General features: G+C 37.9%; 1 protein-coding gene across 5 annotated transcripts in view; it reads left to right on the top strand.

Moving 5' to 3' along the window:
* The window catches only part of MOV10L1 (Mov10 like RISC complex RNA helicase 1), a 35480-nt gene extending 16197 nt beyond the window's left edge, over positions 1-19283 (top strand). For 3 of the 5 annotated variants that reach the window (XM_019283527.3, XM_020585231.2, XM_020585232.2), the window contains 18 exons: positions 1343-1457; positions 2897-3074; positions 3676-3746; positions 4124-4215; positions 4934-4992; positions 5546-5661; positions 6764-6791; positions 7929-8107; positions 8625-8771; positions 9488-9609; positions 10407-10506; positions 10901-11065; positions 12447-12620; positions 13383-13532; positions 15207-15314; positions 16008-16145; positions 16940-17031; positions 17542-19283. In XM_019283527.3, the coding sequence (XP_019139072.3) occupies positions 1343-1457; positions 2897-3074; positions 3676-3746; positions 4124-4215; positions 4934-4992; positions 5546-5661; positions 6764-6791; positions 7929-8107; positions 8625-8771; positions 9488-9609; positions 10407-10506; positions 10901-11065; positions 12447-12620; positions 13383-13532; positions 15207-15314; positions 16008-16145; positions 16940-17031; positions 17542-17551 (2044 nt within the window). In that variant the 3' untranslated portion in view covers positions 17552-19283. Of the gene's footprint in view, positions 1-1342; positions 1458-2896; positions 3075-3675; positions 3747-4123; positions 4216-4933; positions 4993-5545; positions 5662-6763; positions 6792-7928; positions 8108-8624; positions 8772-9487; positions 9610-10406; positions 10507-10900; positions 11066-12446; positions 12621-13382; positions 13533-13761; positions 14171-15206; positions 15315-16007; positions 16146-16939; positions 17032-17541 lie in introns of those variants that run through there. The other 2 variants (XM_020585230.2, XM_020585233.2) reach the window with 2 other exon arrangements.
* The last annotated feature ends 1591 nt before the right edge of the window (positions 19284-20874 follow it).

The raw sequence follows: 20874 nt of genomic DNA on the forward strand, positions 1-20874 counted from the left end.
GCGCTGGTCACTGGATCGGTGCCTGTCCCTCCTCTTCCCGTCACAAGGAAGTTGCAACTGCAGTGAGGTCTCCCCTCAGTCTCCTCCAGGCTGAAAAGAGCAAGTGAGTCAGCAGTTCCTCATAAGGCATCTCCTCTATGCCATTCACCATCCTCGTGGTGGGACAGTCCCTTCCCTTGCCCAGCTGGCAATGCTGTGCCTGATGCACGCCGGGACACACTTGGCCCTCCTGGCTGCCAGGGCACTGCTGACTCATGTTCAACTTGCCATCCACCAGGACCCCCAGGTCCCTTTCCGCAGTGCTGCTTTTCAGTGTCTTGTCCCCCAGTCTCTCCATACATCCAGGTGGACCAGGTGCAGAATCTGGCACTTGTCTTTGTTCAGTGTCATACATACAGTTGGTGGTTGTCCATCTTTCTAATTTGTGTAGGTCTCTCTTCAGCACCTCTCTGCATTTGAAGGAGTCAGCAGGTCCTCCCAATTTAGTATCATTGGCAAACTTACTCCGTATACCTTCAAATCCTGCATCCAAATCATTTGACGAGATGTTGAAGAAAACTGGCCCTGAGATGGAGCCCTGCATAACCCCACTAGTGACAGGTCACCAGTCAGATGTTACCCCCTTCACTGTAACCCTTTGTGCCCAACCTATGAGCCGTTGCCCACTCATCACATGATGTATTTATCCAGCTGTGGGCTAGATATTTTGTCCTGAAGGGTGCTCTGAGAGACAGTATGAAAAGCTTTACTGTCTTGTGACATCAGCCAGCTCTTTGAGTACTTCGATGAACACCATAAGGCCCCATAGACTTATAGGGATCCAGCAGGAGCAGCAAATCCTGCAGAAGTTCAGGTTCAACTTGGAGTTCATCATTCTTACAGTCATGGCCCTCCAGGTGAGGGAACTGGCGCCCCCTTAGTCCCTCATTGCTGTTGAAGATGGAGGCAAAGAAAGCATTAAACATCTGTGCCTTGTCTGTGTCCCTGTGTGTGAGGTGACCATCCTCATCCTGTAATGGGCTGATGTTGTTTCTGCGGTGCTTTTGGCTCCTGGCACATTTTTAAAACCTTTTTATTGTCTCCCTCAATGCTGGACAGCTTCACCTTCAATTGAGCTTTGGCCACATGAATTTTTTCCCTGCAGTGTCGAGTAGCATTTTTGTAGAGGATCTCTTTTTTCCCAGTGTAACAAACTTCTCAGTTGTCCCTTTGAAGGAGTCATTAGTCTGTTATGTGTGTGTGTTTTGGCTTTATAATCTTGGTGATGTGGCATGCTAATTAGCTGTTTTTCACATACATTACTTGAGAAAGCTAAATGATATGTCATACATTTTCATTTTAGAAATAAGAGATGGTGGTGTTCAAACTTTCTCCCACATTATACCATACCGGATGAGTTAAGAAAATGTGTAGAACAGCACTTGGACATACTGACCTTTCAGCCCCTCCTAGCAGAGGTATGTAAGTGTAGCTTTTATAAAAAAAAGTATTTTCTTACATGGTGCTTTTTTTAAGCTTCCTTAACTTAAAAAAATGTGTAGTCCCTAGTGTAAGAGAAGATGACATAACTCTGTTGTTGGGTAGACTTAGACTTCAATCTGGATCCCATAACTTCCATGGTTTTCAGTATGTTACAGAATCCAAGCTTACAAAACCACAAAAGCATAAATGTGAAAAGAGAGTAGAAGTATAACTTCTGTTTATGTGGGGGGGACATCAGAGAAGCTGAACAAAGATTTCTCTGTATTCTCGTTTCTTAGGCATCACTGGAAAGGGTTTTTTGAGGTGTCAGAACAGTTATTTCATAGAAAATGAAAGCACAATTTCTTAAATTACTGCAGTAACAGAGGATTCTTTTCTGGTTGTTCAAAGTTGTTTTCTTAAGCATCTTCAGCTTTAATTCACTACAGCATGTTCAAATTCTCCACAAGTATAGCAGTTTCAGAATACGTACAAAACACCCCCAAAAAAGCTATAAAGTCTTAACAAGAATATTACAATGATTCCTTTTCCAAAACTTTGCCCTGATTTCTGGTAGAACATTGCTGCAACTCACTTTTTTTTTTTTTTTTTTTAATGGTAAATTTTTAAGTACTTATAAACTGGAGCTGACACTTTTTTAAGAGGCTGTGTTGTCTGCTGACTGAACAGCTCACATTAAACCTGAGGTCCCAGCATTAAGCTAATAGGTTAGTGATCCTCTCTCTGAAAGAAGATCTGTAGTGTTTAAAATAATTTTACACTGAAGGCCTGCTATTAATGGCTACTTCTTTTTAACCACACCTTAAGTTCTGGCTGGTACTGGTGACTTAAATGTCTGCATCAGAAGGTGCTGCTTATTGGCCTTGTATTTGAATGAGAAGATACCAAGTAAAAAGCATTCTGTGCTATCATTGTTTAGATAGGACGTTGTACTGTTGGAGAATACCTCTGCAGTGAGATTCATTAAGCTCTGAGTGAGAAAATTCAGGTTATTTCAGCTTGCCATAAATTTTATAATCATCAGCCAAGGCCAAGACTGACATAGCTCTCTCTTTTCAGCTGTCTCTGTCCATGTATTTAGATTACGCTTTCTGGGAATAAACTGAGCATAGAACTCAGTTTGTAGAGTGCCCCTGAATTCAGATGTTGAAACTGCCACTGTAGTAGGGAGAGACTTGGTTAACTCTTTAGCTGAGTGGCTATTGTATTTGAGCTCCAAGGACTGTACTAATTTTGCTTTGACTATTAAGGGAGTTTAAAATATTATCTAGTGTATGGATGCATGTACTTAGGTATTTTATTTGGCAACCCAGTTGCTGTGCAGTCTATCTTAAGAGGTGTTTTGTATAACATTAGCAATAGTGGGTTCCATATCGTAGTGTACAACAATAATGTATACTGTTTTGTTTTTCAGCGTCTTAACCTAGATAATTATAAAGCAAACTTTTCTACTCTTTTATGGCTTGAAGAGATCCAAGCAGAAATGGATTTAAAAGATTACTACATGAGTGGGGTTATTTTAAAAAGGAATGGGAACTTATTAGTGCTGGAAGTGCCAGGAGTAGAAGAGGGCAGACCTCGCCTGGTTCCAGGTAGGAATGAACATGAGATAAAATCAAATAGCATGTTGATCTGTATTTTCACTCCAATGCAAACTCTGTTGTTGATTCATTTGTTTAAAGAAGTCTTTCACATATTTGAGCACAAAGTTACTCATTTAGGTGATTGGGGACACAGGAACACAGTGTCTCAGTCTTAAAGGTGCTGCTATCTGAAGCAGCGTTGCACGTGTCTGTTCTTACAAATGTTTCAACACTATAGGATTTTTCTTTTACAATGTAAATCAGTGGGGTTTTCAGCAACAATAAACTGCAGTGTAGCAATAGCTTAAAAAGCAAAAAGCTGTGAAAGCAGCTAAAATTAAATTCAGAATTTCAAGTAATATAATAAACAAGATAGCGTTTTCAGGAGGTGTTGTCTGATGGCATCAATACTAGATGTCTTTTAAAATGTAATATACAACTACATATGGCATTTCAGAACAGTACTGATGGATACAGCAACTTTGCTGAAGTTAGCCTCTTCAAATTCCTAATTTAAACATGCAGAAGAGAAAAAGAAATTATATGCTGCAGTAAAAATGTTGCTATTCCTTGTAACAGTATTTTGCCTTTTAACTTTTTTTACAATTAGGTGATAAGGTGATACTGAAAAGTCAGATCTACTCGGAGCATATCATAGAGTACATCGCTTATGTTTCTGAGGTAAGCAAAGTGTCTCTCCTCTTGAAAATACTGTGGTCCACAGGTTTTATAAGAGAAGCTTGTAATTCATGGAGTCACAGACTAGTTTAACCTGACTTCAGAGAAGCTAGGTTTATTTATCTATATTTTGAATGGTGATTTTGTATTTTTATTGTATTTTTGAAGACTCTGCCTTCCCTATTCTTTTGAGATTATAATCTTTGCCTGCTCTGAAAGCACTTTTAACATAATCTAGTTTTGTAATATGTTGACAGTAGGTAAACCTAGATGTACTTTTTGGTGTTGATGGGGGTTCAGTGCTTTCAGAGGTGCTTCTTTATGTTTAAAGTACTAAATCTTCATGATTATCCTGACTTTTTTTTTAATCTTTGTAACAGATATGTGAGGAAGATGTTACACTTAAGGTTAATGCAGACTTTGAACAGACTTACAACTTGGAACCCATGGATGTGGAATTTGTTCATTGCAGGTGTTTTTATAAGCTTCCAAAGCTGCATTTAATGATTCCTCTAGTAAAGTGACTTTTAAAATATGATCATTTATTTTGGTAGTTACAATCTTTTAACAGTGAATATGATGGCAAAATTGTGTTGAGGAAAATAAGTAAAAAAATTGGCAAGATTTTAAGTATGTCCTTCTCTGTAACTGTACAAGTGTACAAAGAGCTATTATCTTAATCATTTCTAGATAGTCACACTGATGTCAGACAGTGAAATGAGGGGGAATGAGGTGAGGTGTTCGTAGGTATTTTTCTTAGTTTTTCTTTTTTAAAAAATGTGACAATATGGTTGCAAGACTATGCAGGACAAAAAAATAGCTGGTGATAATCACCCATTCTTTTATGCTTTTGTTTTATTCATGGGATGTTGTTATCTGTTTGAAGTTACATAATCTTCTCTGTAAATTCAGCCTTGTAAAGAAGTTCATTGAAAGTGTTGAACACCAGGCCATCCTTGTATCACTGAAAAGCTAGAGAATATGTGTATCAATATTATCCATAGCAAAGATGTTTATACTTCTGCAGCATATTTCTCAATAGGTGGTTTTTTTTTAAAATACGCATTTTATATAAAACTTTTTTTTTTATGCATAGTAAAAAGTACCAGATACCTCATAGGTGTGTGCTGTCATAGTATATGAAAATGTAAGCTTTTACTTTAATCTACAAATCTGTGTTGTGGTTACAGGATTCCTAGCAGGCGATGCCAGTTGGCCATTCAGCAAGCTCTCTACCTGGGTGAAAAAGGTACACTTCATTTGACTATTAAGTTGTCTAGAGGAGTTTCTGTGTGCGGAGTCTTGTGGGTTTTATTGCTTTCACATCAGGGCATACTGAGAAGAATGCATTGTAATTTGTTCTTACAGGAGTTTTCCATGTGTTGTTGGGGGCTTTTTGGTTTGGTTTTTAAGAAAAAAAAATGCTGAATGTAGTGAAGGTTTTGTCCAAATTATTTCATCTGTTGGCCATCACAGGCAGGGTGGGTGGAAGCAAACTTTGTGAACTGTTAGAGCCAACAAGAAATGTAGGACTCGTACATACTGCTATAATAATAGCCAGTGAAATGGCCATGTTTTGTGTTATCTCAAAATTTGTTAAAAAACACTGATTTTTTTGTTCTGTGGTTGAGTTGAATGATGCATATGACCTTCATGCAGGTCTTTACCACATTAGTTCTGATAAATCAATTTTGGCAGCTCAGACTAAGCTGATGTATCACAGTAACATTAATCAGTGAAACATAAAGTGTTTGTGTGACTTTGAAATTTCTCTACTTTCTTTTTCTCTGCTAAATGTGAAGTGTTATTTCCGGAAAGGCTTGTGTTACAATCACCACAAGCTGTCAAGACCCAGAACACTGCAGAGTATTGTGCTGTTGATGATGGCCTTAAACAGCCTTCACAGCAGGAAAGTAAGGTATCTATTCTGTAAATGTTCCTTAAAATGTTAACCTCCATTCAGATTGGTTACAGATACTAACTGTACAGCTATTGGCAGGAAGGAATTGCATAATGGAGTATCAAAGAATCAAAGCTGTATTCTGATGACAGAAGTTTTTGTTTGCTGCCTGGAGATGGGGGATTTTATGATAACTGATACTATAAAGCTAACAAAATGGAAAGTGCGTATTAAAAAAATGTGTGATTGTGATGGGAATTATCAGATTTGCCTTAGACTAGTTTTCATAGCTACTGTTGAGTAGATACTTAAGTCCAGTCACTGTAGCAGGAAATAATACTGTGATAGAAGGTAATCATCCTCTTCTGAGTAGATTTACCCAGGTTCAGCTGCCACTTTTATTAATAAAATGTAGAAATACTTCTTAGAACAGACTTTAGGAGGCTGCCTAATTCTCTTTCCTTTTTGAAGCAGGACTGTCACCAGCAGTAAATCAGTCAGCTTGGGAGATGTGGGCAGCATTTCTTTACTTTTGTCTAGAGTTTTCACAGCGTCTGCATAACCTATGCTTCACCACCTTTACGCTCAAGATTTTTTCCTAATTCCCTAATTATTTCAGCTGCAATTTGTCTTTTGCAACAAGGAGTAATCAATCAATCTGGTTTGAAATCAGTATTATTAAGATGATTGAGGCATGATGTCCAGAACCTTGCCAACACCACATTCCCTACAAGCAGTTTTCTCCCATGCTACAGTCTGAAAGGACATGTCCACTAAGGAAGATGCATGTATCTGTGCATCTTGTGTAGTGGTCTGGAATGTGGCTGCTTTTGTGGAAGCAAACAAGTTGTGTAGTCATGGCTTCAAAATCCTCATCTGAGCCTGCAAAATATTTGTGGAATATATGTTTAATGTTAGCAGAGCCAAGCTATTAGAAATCTTAAACTTAAAATGCCAATTCCTGGCACCATCATCTACTACTCTTACCTTTCTGTCTTAACAGTAGATACTCTATTTAATGGGAAAAAATTAAAGCTTAGCAACTTCAAAAGTATTAGGGAAGATAGTTGCCTGTCTTCTTAAGGTTATAAATGCATTTGTCTTCACTTACTGTTTTCAGGTCAAAAAAAAGAACAAACAGACAAAAGGTATGACATCGAGGGAGGTGGACATAACAGGCGTGATGGAAGTAACTGTACAAACAAGCCAACTTGGTGTATTTTCTGTGCTTGAATAATAAGTATCACATCAGTAAATCAGGGCTGAGTAAGATACCTTTAACATGTCCTTGTGCTCTGTCTTTTAAAGACAGATTCTAGAACTACTAACAGGAGGTTTCTGTGGAGACTTTTGGTGCATTACTTAAACATCGCTAATTCACAGAATCCTAGAATGGTTTGGTTTGGAAAGGACCTTAAAGATCACCTAGTTCCAGCCCTTCTGCCACAGTCAGGAACACCTTCCACTAGACCAGGTTGCTCAGAGTCCCATCCAGGCTGGCCTTGAACACTTTCGGGGAAGGGGGCGCAAGCATCTGATTATATATTTTTTTAATGAATAAATTGTCATATCCCAGTCATTTACTCAAAACTTTTTGGTCATACTGAGGGTTTTCAGTTTGTTACTGGGATGCTGTCTTTCATCTTTGGGAAAGCTTCACTAAAGATGCTAAAACTTTTTCAAGTATCTCAGATTATTCTTACGCTATTTTTGGAAAATGTGACTTTAAATATCACTGTACTGAAATGCCTAAGAGGGTAATTGTGTCATTTTTTTATCAAAAGGGTGCTAAAGAATTACTGAGTAATTACCTAGAATGCACTTCTGTCCAAGGGTTAGTAAGATTCTGCTGTTGAAAGCTAAAGCTAGACTAATTCAGACAGGATTAAGAAAAAAATTCCAGCAGTTGTAAGAGAGGACTGATCATGTAGTACTGGTACCATCCCCGAAGTGCCAGTTACTGGAAGTTTCTCAAGTTTTGCTATTCTAGGACAAGAAAGTGAGCTTGATTCTAAAATTACTGAATAGAGCTTTTATGGATTGTTGGGTTATGTAATCATGGTCCTTTTCTGGCTTTCAATAAAAAGCCAGTACACCTCGGAAATATTAATGGCTTATTTTCTACTTGGTATTCTATGAAAACTGATTTTTGAGAAATTCATTAGTTGTTACAACAAAAGGAAAATAAAAATTTGCAGAAGCATATTGTGAATTGGAATTGCTTTTATCTACATATGTTAAAAATGCATATGTGAAGTTCTGAGATATGCTTGTCTTGATTATAGTTGGTGAAACTGTGGCACTTAAACAGAGAGATGGTGGATTTTTCAATCCTGTGCTGAATGTGCAACAGAAACTGGCAGTGAAAAGGATACTGAGCGGTGAATGTCGCCCCACACCTTATCTTCTCTTTGGACCACCAGGAACTGGAAAAACAGTAACAGTAATTGAAGCTATTTTACAGGTAGTGGTGAATGACAAATCAGTCATCTCTAGTCTTTTCCATGTTGGAACATTTATAGTATTTCTGTAAGTACCATCATATATTTTTCCCAAGGAGTTTTCAAAATACTCTTTTTAAAATCATTTTCTATAGTTCCATGAAGGAGGAAAATCCCATCTTCATATGGATGTAACAGAATTCTGAATGGCTTATTTTCAAGTCTTTTTGTCTTTAAAACTTCAGTGAACAGTGTCTACCTTGTGATTCCAGTAGTCCATAATGTATTCGTGAAGCACAGGTATACATTGATATGATAACCATGAATTAATTCTGTTGTGGATACACTCAGTTTGAGAGGACTTAGTCGTGACCATTGACAGGAGTGTTACTGAACTGCAGAAGAATGAGTGGATATCACACATGTGCAAAACTCTTCTGGGTTCCATATTCAATGAAATAAAATGGGAATGTTGGTGCTATTGATGCTTCTTAAGTAACCTTTTTTTTTTTTTTTTAATATCTGTATTCTTTAATATAGATACATTTTAGTCTCCCAGATAGTCGGATTTTGGTATGTGCACCATCAAATGCTGCAACAGATCTGATCTGCTTGCGGCTGCATCAGAGCAATCTCTTAAAACCAGGAACTATGGTCCGAGTTAATGCTGCCTTCAGGTCAGCAGAGGTAAGTATTACAGATACCTGCCACTTAATATTTCCATTTTAATATTTTTACCTTAAAATGCTGATTTAGTATTTTAACTCTCAGTGGCTATTAGGCTGCTTAGGCTTGCTGAGGATCCAAAGTATTGCTTCAGCTTTTCCAGAAAGTGGAAAATGTTGATCATAATCCTTAATTTGACTGTATGAGCATAAGATCTTCACCTCTTTCTTGTAGTGCTTAACTCTACAAGCAGCAAATAGGCATTCTGGGGATTTTTTATTTGATTCGTTGTTTTTGGGTTTTTTATCAGTCCAAGTTAAGACTACTTAGACAGAAAGTAAGCAAGTAGAACCATCATCTCTATGCAGGACACATACATTGTGGGTTCATTACATATATACATATATATTTATACATATGTATATATATTTATACATAGGTGTGTGTGTATATATAGAGATATATTTGTGTATATATATATATGTGTGTGTGGATGTATATATAGATACGTATATGAAGTATCCCAGTGTTCCATATTGATCCTTATAATAAAGCACAGATGTCCTGCATATGTACTGCTTTGCTTAGGCTAATTCATTCATTCATTTTGGTGTATGAATGGGTCTAAATCTATGTGTTTTGCTCAGCTTTTAAAATAGTCTTCAGAGAGCTTTTCTATTCAAATTTTAAAATTCTGGTTTAGGCTGGCATTTTGTTACACCATTTTTGTTTTGCAGCAAATTGATGACATGGTGAAACCTTACTGCAAAGATGGGGATGATATTCAGAAAGCGTTGTGGTCCAGGATTGTAGTTACAACATGCAGCAGTGCAGGATTGTTTTATCAAACAAATACACGGTACAGTACCATAGATAGGAATATCACTGAAATGGCTGGATGACACAAACCCCAGAGCTTTTAAAGACTGTCTGAACTGTAACTTGGGCTGTTTTAATCGTTTATTGCGTGCACCTTTATTGTGAAGAAAGCAAAGCACTTGGTTTTGGTAATGTTTCAGCAGGAACTTTCTTCATGGTAAATTTAAGAATTATCTTGAGTAGTGTTTTAAGGTTTTTGAAACAATAACTTCTCTGCCACCAGTGGAAATTGTATTGCTCTTGACAATGATTTTGGCTCAAAATGATTGCCACACTAAAAATTATATTGTATTTGGCTTTTACCAAGCCACCTTTACTAACTGTAAACAACTATCAATCATATCAGGTGCTATTAACCAAGGTTGTCTCTGTCTTGGATTTTACCTTTGGAAAAGGACACTCTGAAGCCTTACTATCTTGAGTTGTTTGGCAGAAACAAAGCTTGGGGATTGTCTTTGCTATATCAAGTGCATTGTTTTAACTTAATACCTTAAGGAAACCGAGAATAAGGGAAGCTTATTGGTACAAACAATGTTTTAATTAAGGGTTATGTATATCAGAGTATGTAAGTGAAATCAAAGATGAGAACTTAAAGTTACAGAGTTGTTTTTTCTATATTTCCTTCTGGAAATACCCATCTTTGTTCTGTGTCTGTGGGGTTGCCTGGCATACTTGCTTGTCAAGGATGTTAACAGAATTGCTGAGGTCAACCACAGGGTGGCAGAATGAAGTAATCTGAAAAGAGCCCTGTTTCAGGTTAATGTTGTTTAATTACAGGCTTGGACATTTCACTCATGTGATTGTGGATGAGGCAGGCCAAGCAAGTGAACCGGAGAGTCTGATTCCAGTTGGGTTGGTTTCAGAAGCTGATGGGCAGGTAGTTCTCTTAACATCATTTACTGAAAGGGAAAAAGCTTGTTTTTTATTTTCATATTTTGTGAATTATGTAGAAGGCAAGCAGCCATTTTGGTAATGAGTTTTTTAATAGAGATTATTCATGCATAATATCAATTCTCTACACTAAAACAACTTTCTTTACATCTAGAACAAGTCTATGTTGGTAGGACTGGGTCAGTGTGTGGAAGATATCAAAATAAAAGTATGCGTTCCATTTAAGACAAAAACATACTTCTGTCCTTTGCAAAAAAGTGTTTGAAGGAAAGCAGATATTAATTGATCTCTGAATTCTGAAATGTGTATGTCATTATAAAATGAAGTTTCAATAACAATTGGTTTAATCTAAGATGGATGTTTTTAAATTTCATATACAGATAATTCTCGTTGGAGATCCAAAGCAGTTAGGGCCAGCAATAAAATCGAAACTTGCGCAGACTTTTGGATTAAGTATGTCCTTGCTAGAAAGACTGTCATCAAGAGAGCTATATCAGAGAGATGAGGATGCTTTTGGTTCCTGTGGAGCATATAATCCTTTATTGGTGAGTTAAACTTTCCATTAGCCCTTTTCAGCTCAGTCAAAAAAGGAGAAGTTGTGGTTACTTACCATGATTTTGCTCCCTGATGCTTAGTGACAAGTCTATCTTGAGCATTAGTTTTCTAGAAAAGCTTGATTAGTTTGCATATGTAGTCTGAACAGTAAAGATGCTGAGCCCTCCAGCATGTTAAAACTTTTCCTTGAAGGGGTCCTCTATTCTTAAGCAGTATAAGTCAAATATGGTGCACAATAATTTCAAATTCCCTTTCATCTTCATTGTCCGCATTTACCATACCATCATAACTTATTTTTTCAAGATGAAAAAATGAAATTTCTGCTTTTAATGTAGAAGAATTAAGCAGAATCTCTTCTTTGATGATAAATTTTGCAAACATCATGTTTCACAAAGGGAAGAAGAGAAACTGTTCTTATTTCTTGATCATCTCTTCCTTTGAAGGATAGCTTCCCCAGACTCTTGTATGGGCAAGTAGCTAAAGTCCACATTAAGTGGCAGAGGTAGCATAGTATTTAAACATGTACAGATGTTTGAGCTGCTTTCAATTACTGTCTGAATCTGAAAAACAGGGCTGATTTTAAGCTTCCTAAGATGCCTTCCTATTCTCATGGTAACATATTTCGAAGAATTAAACTGAGAGCAAAGGATGACTAGATGACCGTGGAAGTAGAGAAGGCAGGAAATCTGATGGCAGATTTAAGGTGAAAGTGAGGGTATTTGGCCCTCCTCAAATCTGTTACCACAAACTTTGGTTGTTGTGTTCCATATGCAGTGCTTAAGGAGATTTGGCATAGTGAGAGAGCAGGAAGTGTGAGGGCTTTAAGGATACGTTTCAACTGGAATATCCTACATTATCCTTTCTACAGCACTGGGTTTTTTTGAGCTGGTTATTACTGTCTGGAATGCTTCCTTGAGACTGTTCTTTCATTTAAAGACAAATAGTTTCAGATGTCTTAAGGCCAGCTTCTATCAGCTGTTCTGATGCTCCCTTTTTGCCTGTAAGTACTTCCTCAGAAGAACATGTTACATCCATGGAAACTCCATGGAAATAATCTGTCCCTTAAAAAAAGATGATATGTCTGTAGATCAAATGTTTTAAGAAACTGGAGAATGACCAATTCATCTATCATGTACATTCAATTCTCTTGGTTTCCCCTTTGGAGGGGAAGGAGATGGTCCTTCAAAAAAACTGCTTTGGTGTACTTTTTACTTACAGAACACCACACCTGCAGTTTTTGCCTTGAATACAGTTCTTCGGCAGCTTTAGAAATGCTGAATGCTAGCAGATGGTAAGGTAGTAGGTGTGTTCTGAGAAGTCTGATGAATAATTACCTGTTTCAGTTACTGATTTTGGGGTTTGTCTTTGCAGATCACTAAACTCAGAAAGAACTACAGGTCGCATTCTGCATTGCTTGCCTTGCCATCTAAATTGTTTTATCATAAGGAGCTAGAAGTTTGTGCAGATACTTCAGTAGTAACTTCTTTTTTGAATTGGGGGAAATTGCCCAGGAAGGGATTTCCATTAATTTTTCATGGAATAAAGGTATGTAAAATGTTCATACAGTGAACTGTATAGGCTTGCTAGCAGTTTGCTGATTTCTTTAGAATAAATTCTAGAAAGGACATGAAAAAGATTAAACTGTCTCTCACAAGTAATGTGACTTCCTAGCCATCTGGTTTTAGAAACAACTGCTGAAGTCAAATGTTTGCTAAGAACTTGAGCAGCTGCCTCTTGAGGTGCATTGTGGAGACATTTTCATACAGGTTTAAATTCATAGCAGATGACCAGGATGGAGTTACCATCAGCTGCTTTAGATTGGTTTTGATGAGAGTTTGCTATGTTAGGATGGATACAAGCCTCTAAAACTGAAGGATCATGAGGGTTTAACTTGGCAGAGGAAAAAATAGTACCTTGGAAAGTAAGGTTTCTTTAGTCTTCCAAGAAGTTAATAAGAAGTGGTAATACCTGCTGCTTGGAGAAGCTTGGTTTTGAGCTCTTCCGTCTTGCACAAAAGCAAGATACCAGCTTGTTAGCACATGTTACTCTGAGTTGAGATGTAACTCCTTTGTTGCATACTTATAATAATGTTGTCATATCAATTATATTTATAAATGTATAAAAAATATATATAAATTGTGAGGTGATACTTGTTCATTAGAAAAGGTGTATAGAGAGGAAAAGAAATTATATATAACATTCCATCACTTTTTTTGCATTCAGGAGGTATAAGAATAATCTATTAATAAATACATAGTCATTTCTGCACCTGATCTCCATCGTGTCATTTCCTTTCCCCTAATACAGGGCAGTGAAACACGTGAAGGTTGCAGTCCTTCATGGTTTAATCCAACTGAAGCAGTTCAAGTAATGCAGTACTGCTGCCAACTGGCTAAAAGTGAAGCCTCTGCAGTATCAGTGACAGATATTGGAGTGATTGCACCATATCGTAAACAGGTATAATGTTTAACAGGTCTGATGTCCTAAGAGCTTCAAAGTTGCTGTATTTCATCTCATGTATTTATATGGTGGCTGTGGTTTGTTCAAGCAGGAGGGCATATGTCAGAATTTCACTGTTGTGTGAAATTGTGATGTTACACAGTGTATTATCAGTCATCAACGGTGCTGCCGTTGAAATCTGAACCTAGAGAAAGACAGCAATAGTGACGTTCTACTGGTTTTTTAGTTTTAAAAATCAAGCAATTAAGGAGACCAATTTGGAAATAGAAGAGATTTTTCAGTTGCTGGAACTAAAGAGTGCAAGTCAAGAATTTATTATCCAACAGCTGGAACAGCAGTCTGATTCTGTCACTCTCTGCACTGAAGACTGGAACAAAAGGGAATTATTGTGAAGTAGGTGGCATGACACCTTGTTGTGGCCTTGAGGAGACTAGAGGAAACAATTACTGTGACTTCTTAGCTGTCCTGTAGTCAGACTTGAAGTTTGTACTGCTATTGAAACCTCTAGACAATGCTGAACATTAACTTGAAATGCTGTGCTTTATTTTTTAATGTATTTGTATCGAGGTGTGTTAAATATGTGATGTTTACTTTCATTTTAAAAATAAACTTAATCCCCTTTCTGTTGCAGAGAAGGTTTTGGACAGTGCACATAATTCTTTTTGGTATTCACATCTCAGCGTTCGTAACCTTGCACATGTGGCTTGGGGGAAACACTGGGAGGTGTGTAGAAAAGACCAAGCCCTTGTGAAGAAACCTCACTTGCAAATTAAAGCTTGTACCGATCCGACGGGTCAGGTGCATGCACCTGCCTGTGTTTGCAGTCATTTGGTTTTTTCAAATATGTATTCATAGAATTGATATGACTGAATTTCTTATACTCCCTAAATGATGATTTCACATGATTTAATGTGTCCTTCATCTGCCCATAATACAAGGCATGTGATAGTATGGTCCACATTAAGAAAGTCACTTTGTATTGCAGGAGCACTGATTAGAAAGTAGTGTTTGACCATAATCTTCAGCTTAGTCAGGCATGATTTCTTCTTAAATCTTTTGGAGCACTTCAGTTAAAATCTCTAAACAGCTTTTAGCAGATGGCAGTACAGCAATCCCACATGTACCAGGATCGCAGTGCCTGAAACTCCTTGTTCTCTTTCTGGTTTGGGAGGGTACTTAAGATCATATCTCACATCTGCCTTTCACTCTGCATGATGCATCTGGCAAGCAAAGGTGGAATCTTTGTAGTCTTCTTGATGGGCTAAGGGAAGCTGCTTGCCCTGCCACGTCTGTGGTGTGCATGGTTTCGGATATGATGCATACTGGAAAAAGAGAGTTTAAGGATCTAAGTTATTCTTTTTAAAATCTGGACTACTAAAAATCTCTCGCCTTCTGCTCAATTTATGGTAGAAGATGAAGGAGTAGTCTCTAAGTTGTGTATTAACTGTGACACTTTCTTGTAGGAAAAGTTACTATTTTATTCTAAAATCTTGCTAATGATTGATGGTTAAGCTCGGTGTAGTCATTCCTTTCGACATTGCCATGTTGAAGCGCATACATATATATGTGGTATGGTTTTGGTTTTAAAGCAGCCCACTCTCAAATGTAAAACTAAATTCAAACCCTTTGGTTTTGCTTTGGTTTTTTGGTTTTTTTTTTTTTTTTTTGTAGGTGGAAAAAATTAGATTTCTTCTCAGAAGTATTGATTTGGAAGACATAAAAGTTGGCACAGTAGAAGAGTTTCAAGGGCAGGAGTATATGGTTATCATCTTATCAACAGTATGTAAATTTACTGTGGTCCTTTTGAGAATTTTTACATGTGTAATTCTTTGTGTCTCCTTTTTGATATAGGCCTCTAAAAGAAAATTTAGAAGCCATATTTTTGTCAGTCTGTCACAGTATTTGAAAGCAGAGCTTATTAAGTGCATGCATGTAGAGTTATTTTGCTCTTTAAAATCTGGATTATTAAAAATCTGTTGCTTTCTGTTTAAAATATGGTAGTAGTATTTCACATTTGTAGCTTGGAGGAAGACTCTGGGGTTTTCTCACTTGTGGTTTTTTTCCTGAGGGCAATGGTACTGAGCTTACTTTCAGTGTTCCACATCGTACCATAGCTTTTCAATCCACCATTGGATCTCTCTTAAAGTAGTTCTAAGTATGTACTATGGTCTTATTTATAAGAACTCGTTATTTAGGTTATGAAAATTTTCTTTTTTCAAAGATAGGTTCAAATATAGATGAAATATGGGTGAAAATCTAATGAGTCATAGTTTTAGCACACTACTTGCTTTGGCTGTTTTTCCTATGCTAAGTCAAAGCACACTGATGAGGCTATTGAAGAAGGCGTACTGAAAGACACATTGTGAAATGTCATTCACCTGAGTGGATTGTTGGAGTAAGGAAATATGTTAAAGTTACCCTGTGTTGTGATCTTACTATTTTATTTCTAAAACTATCTATAATTAATTTTAGGTACGATCTCAGAAAGTCCTAATTGATGATGAAAAACACTGTTTGGGCTTTCTCTGTAACCCAAAGAGATTTAATGTAGCAATTACTAGAGCAAAAGCTTTGCTGATTGTCGTGGGAAACCCTCACGTTCTTGTGAAAGTAAGTTTTGGGTTCATATCTTTGAATTGCATGTGTTATTTGCCACAGCAGTTGAATGATTTTGTGGTTTAACCTGATGTGAGGGAGCATCAGAATATGCTAGGAATTTGTACATTGTCCTCAGTCTGCATTTAGGAATATCTGAACTCCTTGGGTTCCCATACGAAAGGACAGTTCAGGAACACATACAGTAGATTTCCAAGCGCAAAGGAAGTGGTGCTCTGTGCATGCAGACTCCTAGCTCCTTTTTGTTTCCAGCATGGAGGCTCTGACCTCCTCTAAAGTTCTCCAGCAGCCTGCAAGTCCAGTAAGCATGTTCCGAATAAACTCATGCAATCAGATTCTTCACAAAATGCAATTGCTTCACTTTTTAAATGGAGTGTGGCAGAAGTGATTGTTCCCAATTGATGCAATGAGTGCCAGGGAAGAGGACTCCTTTTGAACTCATGCATGGTCCTTTCACAGGAATAAGTTGAGCTTGTCTTAATATCTAATTTTATTCTATTTTATTTGTTTTATTATTTAGTCTTACTTCAGGAACAAGAAGGAAAACAGTATTCCAGAAATGGTCTGAGTAAAAATTTAATTCACCCATACCTAACATGTAATTACATGTAATTTAGAGCAGCTGTAGATACCTTCCTCACATGTTACACCATGCTTGCACCATTTGTAGAGTTGTTTTTGGAAGAGGTCCTATTAAATCTCTTACATTCATGTGCCATGTTAATTTGTTTGAAAATTCACTTCACAGTGCACCGTGATTACAGTTACATATTAATCTTCTCTTGTAGGATCCCTGTTTTTGTGCACTGTTAGAATACAGTTTAATGAACAGAGTTTATATAGGTTGTGACCTCCCCGCAGAGCTGGAACACCTGCAGAAGTAAGTGTCTTGTCTTCACTTTAACCTTGCTAGATATCGATCCATTTACAGTATTTTTAGAGCTAGTGTCATTTGAAAGATTGATCAATACAACAACCTGTGATATCATAGTAGGATTGGATTTTGCATTCCTAAGTAAATGTTATGTGAACATAATGACATGTAATGTAACTCTGTTTTCTCCCATCCCATAAGAGAGTCTGAGTATTAATTATTAAATATGAGCTGTTGTTGACTTTGGTATCTTATGTATCCCCAAATGATGATGGCATATTTGATGATCATAAGGTGGGGGAGTGTACAGCAGAAATGGTTAAGGTGATTTCACTGTAGTTAAAAACGAAGTGCTTGGAATTTGATTTAAGTATGTCCCTTCTGATAACATGTAATAAATACAGTGTTAAATGGGTATTATACACCAGATTATACTACTGGGTTTTTATAATCAAAAAATCATGTTGTTTATGGAAAGGTAAGCAAGATTTTTATGTGACTCTCTTTAATTGACAGGTGTGACTAGTTTTTTGGTATTCAGGATGCAGTCACGGTTTTAGTATTCAACTGTTTTGAAACTAACACTTAACAGAAACTCAGTCCTGAGCAGATCAAGCGCCTGTTGTCCTCAGAGAGAGGCACATGTTCTGAAATGGATAGAAGTTTCTGCAAACAAGATTTTTTTTTTTAAAAGAAGTGAAAAAGTTGTAATTAATAAGATAAAATAGTACTGGCAACTTACTAGCTTCTGTGTTTAAAATGTGTATTGCTGTGCCTCTGCAAAGAACAGGATGCCTGAATCCTTCAGGCATCAGGAGAAAAGTATTGAAGGACTCCTATGTAAGCTTTTCCTTATTCTGTAATTGTTTCAGCTTCTCAGTTTTCTTGGACTTGTGTAGTGCCACCTAAAACTGGACTGTCCCAAGAACGTAGATGTGTCACATCATTGTTGTGGGAGTGTTACAGTAACATATCTAGGATGTGAACTGGAATGATACATTAAATGTCTCCATTCAACTGATGCTGAGTACCTTAAGCCAAAACCCTACTCCTAGTTTTTAAGGCCTTTGTATATACAGCTGAGATCACACAGGGTGTTCTTGGTTTCCACTGCAGTCCATCCATCTGCTGTGGTGTATGTCAGAGCAATGCCTTAACTGGCAGTTAAAGAAAAAAAGAAAATTAAAACTGTGTTTTGCCTTTCTGTAAACAAGGTATAAAATAAAGTATTGTGTTTTATTTTGGCAAAATTAAAACAAAATGATAGGTTAGCAGTATTTCTGCTCTTGGCTTAATTTGGCACTGTGCTTTCCCATTAAACAGTATTTTTCTCTCTTCCTTGTCCTCTCCTTGGTGATTAAGTCTTGCACTTTAGGAGTAGCTGGACAACTAGACACTGTGTTTAAGAATTGCCAGTACAACAAGATGGCTTTCTGTAACAAACAGAAGTGTGTTAGATAGGACTATAGGCTACAGAGAAGCAAATGAAGGAAGAAAGAAAGCTTTTGTTTGCCTTGTTTACAGTCCTCTCATGTCACTTCTGTTCTTGGTGTGCACTGTGCTTCTTTCCCTTGCAATGCACAATATGCAGATACTGCAACTTACAAGATGGCAAGTGGGGTAAAACATCAAAGCCCAGGATATAGGGTACCTGCACTTACTGTGATACAGGGTGGAGTGCCCAGATCTGCCTCTCACCCAGACTGCACTGTCAGAGTGCATCCAGGGTGTCACAGCTGCATTTGAGCAGCACTCCAGACTATTCAGCCCAGTATCTTTGATGTTGTATTATGCTGCTTAAATTGCTTTCGTTCATGACAGGCCAGGATAGATGGTTTGTGTTGTTGCAGTATGGTGCTGAAAATACCAGCACTGATGCCATGTCAATATTCTACATTCAACTCAAGAAATTGTTTAACTAAGATCTCTTCTAGTTGCCTTCGGAAAGACCTCTTGCTTCAGGATTGTGTTAGAATGTACCACATCTCACAAACCACTGCTTCCAACCTTGGATTTTGTTAGTGTGCTCATGCTCTCTTGAGAGAACAGGGAAGAGATCATAATGGAGATGGATTATGCTTACTGTATTGCAAGATACCATCTAGAACTTTTGACTAGTATTCCCATGACATCTGCAGGGCAAAGTAGCAAAGGACTGATTGTGATACTTAATAGCTACAATTTAATAACCTTTTGACTGTAATAGTTTGCATGTTGGCATCAGTTTCTGCAAAATAAACTACTTGATTTATATTTGAGCATTGGGCATTTATTACTCAGTAAAAGTCAGATTACAAATGCTTATTATCATACATGGTGTTCGGTTTTTTTAGAAGAGCTCTCAGCTTAAAGAGCAAGTACAAAATAACATTCACATGTAGACAAGTCCTGGACAAAACTTGGGTCCTTTTGCACTTGCTTTTGTACACTTTAATATTATAGAATGCAGTTACCATCTTCAAGGAAAATACTGCTTTTGTTTTTACACATGTATGCACAATGTAAAAGGTAGAAGTATGTCAATGTGGTTCATGGGTCACACTTCTCAGTTGGGAAAAAATGTGTGTCTAAACAATATCAAAATTAAGGGAAGGTGGAAATGCAGAGTAGGAATGATTGCACAGATAAATAATGGAGAAGTATTTCCATGTGCACTCCTCTTAAGGAAAAGTAGTAGCATTGAATCTGCACATGGGTACCTGAAGGTGCTATTCTAGCGGGTGGCTGAGGGAGCTGGGTGGTGCTTTGTGGCTTCTCAGTTCTTTCATAAAATCACACAGGTGATAATGCAGAAGGTCCATGAAACATATCCTGTGTGTCAGGTCCTAACATGCTTGGGCACGTCTTTACTAGCACACGCTAAAGCTAAGGTCCCAAAAACTATTTTGCTTCAATCAAAGCTGGGGTATTTGGTGTGAACACAGAGCTCTCTGTTAATGTGCCTTTAGTACAATGATGCTTAGCAGAAGTCTGTGTTTTCATTAGAGATCCATGTATTCCTAACAATATAACATTTCCCCATCTCTGGAAGTGTTCACGGCCAGGCTGGATGGAGCTCTGAGCAAGCTGGTCTAGTGGAAGGTGTTCCTGTCCGTGCAAAGGGGTGTCGAACTAGATGATCTTTAAGGTCCCTTCCAGCCCAGGCTCTTCAATAGCCTGTGATGCTCTGTCTGTCAAACAATAAAACATGTCTCTGTATGAGTACTAGAGAGATGATCCCAGTCACTGACAACCTGGAAGGTGATGGCTATCACAATATTTGTGTGGGTTTAGAGGGTGCATAGCAACCAAAAGAGCAATGAAGCTGCTGTAAGGGGAAAGGGGATGCAGTGTTGTGCCTCATAGTGAGACTTTAAGCAACAATGTGTCCCATGTTGACAGAAAGACAAAACTGTGCTCCAAAAGGGAGCAAGTGCTAATGCTGCAAATTTGTTGTTTCAATTGGTCCTTGACAGCAGAGTGGCCCTGGGGCAAGGGAGGGTGGCAGGGCCTGCAGCATGACCTGGCAGAGCAGCGCAGCTGGAGCAAGGTGCAGTTCCTGCTGCACTGGAAGGCCTGCCCTTGGCACAGAGCAGTTGGCCAGGCCAGCTGGGACAGAGAGCTGAGCCAAACCCATACACAGCCCTGGCAGCAGGGAGCAGGGAGGGAAGAAACATGAAAGTATGCATATTGTCAGCTCTTGGCAATTTGCTGAAAATAGCTTTTGGGAAGTCAAGGGTCTTTGGTGGTTTCCATTCTGTTTCTAAGAGCTGTGCCCTGGGGCAATAAAGAGGATGAGGTAGTGAAAGTCTCACTTTTGGCTTCCCTTAAATTAATGAGCAACTTCCCAGATGGGATATGTGAGGCAGA

This window comes from Corvus cornix, chromosome 1A (assembly GCF_000738735.6).
Source record: "Corvus cornix cornix isolate S_Up_H32 chromosome 1A, ASM73873v5, whole genome shotgun sequence".
NCBI lineage: Eukaryota > Metazoa > Chordata > Aves > Passeriformes > Corvidae > Corvus > Corvus cornix.